Source organism: Frankliniella occidentalis, unplaced genomic scaffold, assembly GCF_000697945.3.
Source record: "Frankliniella occidentalis isolate FOCC.00 unplaced genomic scaffold, Focc_3.1 Scaffold225, whole genome shotgun sequence".
Classification (NCBI taxonomy): Eukaryota; Metazoa; Arthropoda; class Insecta; order Thysanoptera; family Thripidae; genus Frankliniella; species Frankliniella occidentalis.
The window spans coordinates 321,685-326,642 of NW_026267351.1; the positions used below are offsets into that span (position 1 = coordinate 321,685).

General features: G+C 63.1%; 2 protein-coding genes across 2 annotated transcripts in view; one reads left to right on the top strand and one right to left on the bottom strand.

Annotated features, from left to right (window-relative positions):
- The window catches only part of LOC127750637 (tudor-interacting repair regulator protein-like), a 10,943-nt gene extending 9,608 nt beyond the window's left edge, over nt 1–1,335 (bottom strand). Inside the window, exon 1 of the mRNA XM_052272801.1 lies at nt 1,243–1,335. Within this exon, the coding sequence (XP_052128761.1) occupies nt 1,243–1,335 (93 nt within the window). The remainder of the gene's footprint in view (nt 1–1,242) is intronic.
- A 140-nt stretch (nt 1,336–1,475) lies between these two features.
- LOC113210048 (ATP-binding cassette sub-family G member 4-like) lies at nt 1,476–4,811 on the top strand (the record flags this gene model as incomplete). Its single annotated transcript, XM_026427863.2, is given in 9 exon segments — nt 1,476–1,828; nt 2,678–2,935; nt 3,016–3,139; nt 3,226–3,418; nt 3,496–3,641; nt 3,788–4,026; nt 4,116–4,381; nt 4,467–4,635; nt 4,711–4,811. Coding segments are annotated over 8 exon segments (1,383 nt in total), but the record flags the coding sequence as incomplete, so codon positions are not given.
- Between the last annotated feature and the right edge of the window lie 147 nt (nt 4,812–4,958).

Here is a 4,958-nt window from a genome sequence, read left to right on the forward strand (position 1 = left end):
AGTGCCTGCACGTGCTCGCGCCCGCGGGCTGTCGCTAGCTGTAGCTAGCTGTAAGCGGGCCGCTACACAGAGCGCCCCCTGCTGTGGTTGCCACGCGCGGCGCTCAGCCTGCAGGTGACGCACAGCGCGCGGGTGCGTCGGATGGGTTGCCTACCTGACAGGGCTGCCCCCGCCTCTCCCGTACGCGCCCGCCCCGCCGCCGACTGTCCGCTGGAGCGGTTGCCAGGCCGCGCAAGGATCCGGTGGAAATTTTAGGGACAAAGAAGTGAGTCCTTATTTGACGGCCGGTACAGGTTACGGCCCAATATGACCCACGATGTGAATGTGGCGGTGGCGTCCTAATCTGCGCAAGTCCCTTTTGCGCCTCACGACGGCAAAGTCTGAAATGTGCTGGAATATCTGGATTTAGCGCTCTCGTGCTGTACATGGTTCCGTGGCCTCATGGCTCCAAGTCTCATCCTCCTAGCGAGCAGGCAACCCGTCCACTCGCCTTCGTACAGTATCACGTACCGGGGTTCCGGACACAGCCACAAAAAGTAAAAAGTAAAAAACGTTGCAGCGCTACGCGACGTCCCAACGCGCGGCCAGGCCATTTCTCCTAAATCAGCAATTTTCAGTAGGTCGGCCTGCGCGCGGGCGAAGTGTCGCGGAGCGCTGAGCAACTCAGTCTTGAACCAGCCGTGCTTTGAGCCGGTCACCGAAGCACTCCGGATAAGTCTCGAACAAACCGCCCTCTGGGCTGGACTACCGTACCGTGTACTCAGTCAGTTCAATCCAATAAACCCTTCAAACGCCGGTCCATCGTCTTCATACCGAACTCCAACCTTTTTCTACTCGACACTAGCACGTCTTCACATAACAGGACCCGCCCCTTCACTAGTCATCCTTATCCGAAGTGACCGTCAAATAGAGATCGGCGCCGAGCAGAACTATCTTTGTTTGCCTTACACCGAGTCCCGGGCCCGGGCCTTTGGAGAGACCCCGGCTTGAGTTTGCGCAAAGGTGACGGTCTCGCGGACGTCAGCACTCGCTGATATATGTTTGGAGAGGAGGTCCATCGGAGAGCCTCGGTTATTTTCCTGCTCAATCTTGGCGGCACCCGTGGCTCCTAGCTTGCTCCTAGCTCCTGGAGGGCTGTAGCTCGCAGTCTGCGGCGATGCCAGGCGGACCAGCCCGACCAGCCCGGCTTAAGCGCGACCCAGCCAGGTTCACAACCGGTTCTCCACTACTCGGAGCGCCTACCTGGACCTGGGCAAGAAGCCCGCATATCTTTCTGACAACGACAAAGTTTGGTTCGTTGACCGGCCGCTGGGAGCGCAGTGGCCCGTCCACCATACCCGCGGGGGAGGTCGGAGGGAAAGGTGGGAGGGAGGAGAGCGGCGCGGGGGCCCCGTCGGGAGCGGGAGGCGGGAGGGGAGGGATGGGGCTCGGATGGGGCCTCCTCAGTCTCCCAGCCACTTGAGCTGATGAGGCGAGACGCGAACCTCGAACCCAAACAGTCCAGTCCAGTCGTTGGGCCCGGCACGGCGCGGCGCGACACCGCGGGAGCGCGCGCGACATCGACCGGGAGGTGCGCGATACGAACGAGACGCGTTGCGGGGCGATCGACACCCGCGCGCACGCCTCTGGAGCAAAACTCAAAGTGAAAGTGCCGAGCGGCGCGGCCCCCCGCGCGCATTCCAGCGGACCGCGCGAGCGAGACGGGACGGGGTCGCCAAGTCTGGGCCCCCGCGCGGTGCGCTGTAGTAGCGCGGTCCGTGACCAGCAGCGTTTGCATGTGACGGTGACGTGCCAGTCGTCGAGGGAGCGTCGTCGGCCATGTGACGAGGTGAGTGACTGCAGCCGCGCGGCCCTCCGCGACAGTGACCTCGCTCCGCGCGTCCCCCCGGACCTTCCTCAACCCGGTGCCCGTCGAGCCACACAATTTCACATTAGGGAAAACAGTCCGATCTGAAGCGGGCGAGAGTCGCCATTCCTGTGCCTCCTCGGTCGGCGCACAGCCCGCGGCGCGGGCCGTCTGGGCCAGACTGAGGGTTATCGCGGCCGCGGCGGGGATATGGGCGATGCGGAGTGGACGAGGACCGGAAACTGATGCTGCTCTGGGCCCCGCCACACAAATTGACGGGGACGGGTCGCGGCAACGCCCCCGTGGAGGGAGAGGGAGGGGGCTGTCACAAGCGGTTGCACGCGGGCCGCCGCCGGAGTCGCCGCGCGCGGGAATCTTCTTGGGAATACATCAGTAGGCGGGAATAACAAAATAAAAAAAGTGCTTGAATCATTTTCGCGCGTTGATAATAACAACGACGACATGTCAAGGAGAGGGAGAGAGGCGGGGACGACACGGGTCACTCTCTGCCTCGCGGCGCGGCGGGGTGGGGAGCAGGCAGCAGCGCTGCCACTGCTGGACGTCATCGCCGACAACCGCGGCCTTGGCTTCGCCGGCTAGAGGAGGCAAAATGAGCAAAAAGCACATTGTCGGTACTCGTGGACCCCGGGCCGCTGTCGGTCGGTATCTACCGCGACAGATAACCGTATCACTGTTCAGTGATTTGAATCACCTGTCTTGACCCACTGTCGCGGAGGTCTGTCTATCCTAGAGTCACGAGGCGCCCTGCACTTTGTATTACTCCTGTGTATTTATTTTTTTATCGTTTTCCTCCTCCTGCTCCTCCTTCAGGAGCCATGTCAGGCGTATGCGCGTGGAGCCGACGCCGATGCTGATGAGCTCAGAGCCCGGGCAGTAGTCTGGCCGGTGGTGGCCGACAGGCGGTCGCGAGCCTGGACGCAGGCATGACGCCGCGAGACCAGGCGGCGCAGCGCGCTCCGAGCGCTCCCGCGCTGGAGGCCATGGAGGCCATGGAGAAGGCGCGGAGCTGCGACGTGCGGCTGCAGATCGACTTCTCCATCAGCTACGTCGCCCCGTCTAGGCGCCAGGGTAAGGAAGGACCCCCAAGCCCAAGCGAACGCCGCCTCGGGCCGGGGACGGTCAGACTAAAGCTTTTCCTCTGCCGACAGGGTGCGTCACAAAGGAGATCCTAACGGACGTGCGCGGTAGCCTCCGCCCGGGGCGTCTGACCGCCATCCTGGGGCCGTCCGGGGCCGGCAAGACGTCGTGCCTCAGCATCCTCGCGGGTCTCAGGTGCGCAAACGCGGTCTGGCGAAGTCGAAGTCGTCGCGGGGGTTGAATAGCATGATGAGGTTCTGACGTCCCGCTGCATGTTGCAGGGCGAGGGGCGTGCGCGGGCGGGTGCTGGTGAACGGCCGCGAGGAGAGCCCCTCCGCGTACCGCCAGCACTGCGTGCTCATCGCGCAGGACCTGGCGCAGCTGCAGGCGCTCACCGCCGGGGAGACGCTGCGCATCGCCGCCGACCTCAAGCTGCCCGCGAGCAAGTACTCGAGGGCAGATCGCCAGGCTGTGGTACGTGCCTCGTTGCCGGGTTCGAGTGTCCCTCCCCTCGTTGCACTTTGGGAGCTATCGCTGAATTTCTCGCTCAGGTGGCCAACATCGCCGGCGTCCTGGGCCTGGAGGCCTGCCTGGACACGACCGTGGCCCACATGTCCGGAGGCGAGAGGAAGCGACTGTCCATCGGCGTGGAGCTCGTCACCAACCCGCCCGTCATGCTGTTCGACGAGCCTACCAGGTAGGCGCACATCCGCGTGACACGGTGGTGGTGGCACTAGCGGCACTCCTCGTGACCCTAGTAGAAAAGAGTGCCGCAAATCTGCGTCCAAACGCCCGCCTCCGCGCGGCGATTCGAAACACAGCTGTTCGCCGACATGTTGACAGTGGCCTGGACTCGGTGTCGTCCGTGCAGGTGGTGTCGCACCTGCGCACGCTGGCGCTGGCGGGCCGCACCGTGGCCGTGGTGCTGCACCAGCCGTCCAGCCGCATGTTCCAGCTGTTCGACGACCTCCTCGTGCTCAGCCCGGGCCGCTCCGTGTACTGCGGGCCCGCCGACCAGGCGGCGGAGGTCTTCGGCGCGGCGGGCTTCACCTGCCCGACGTTCTACAACATCGCCGACTTCGGTAGGTTGGCGTCGCAGCAGCACATGGGGCGTGCCTGCAATGTCATATCTCTGTCGCACTTTCACACTCACCCGTCGCGTTCTCCCCAGTGGTTGAGGTGGCGAGCGGCGAGCACGGGCAGGATCTGGGTAGGCTGTTCGACGCGCTGCCGCGCCTACCCTGTGTTGCCCCGGAGGAGGACGCCGCGGCCTCCGAGGCGGACTCCATGCTGCGCCGGGATGACTTAGTGCTGGACGTGGAGGCTCGTCGTCACACAGTGCCCGCCATCGCCGCGGATAGGTCCTACCCAGTGTCCTTCTGGGTGCAGTTCTCCGTGTTGTTGAAGCGCTCGCTCATCGTTTCCTGGAGAGACATGGTGAGCAGCTTCGCGAGAACAACCGACAGGCCTTCGGCCTAACACCACAAGCTTACCCTGGTTACTCGATTTCTAATTTTTACAGAACATGGCCTGGTTGAGATTCGCCGCCCACCTCCTCGTCGCACTGATCCTGGGCTTCATGTACAAGAACATTGGAGACGATGCGTCCAAAATCAATGGAAACCTGGCTTGCCTCTTCTTCTTTGTGCTGTTCCTGTTCTTCTCCAACGCGATGCCCACAGTGTTAACATGTAAGAGGCGACATTCAAATAAGTCGACGTCACCCATCCCCATGGGTCAGATTTGAATGTGCCTTTCCTTCGCAGTTCCCCTCGAAGCAGCAGTCTTTTTTCGGGAGTACGCCAACAACTGGTATTCCCTGACGGCGTACTACCTGGCGAAAGTGCTAGCCGATCTACCGTTCATGGTGCGTAGGTATCATGTGCGATAACAACCCACGAACGTCTTAACAAAGTCCGCGAGGGTGCGCGTCCACGGCAGGCCGCCCCGCGGGCCAGGGGCCTGCCTACTGAGCAGGCGTCTCGGCCGCCCGCAACCGCCTGGCAGGGCAGGC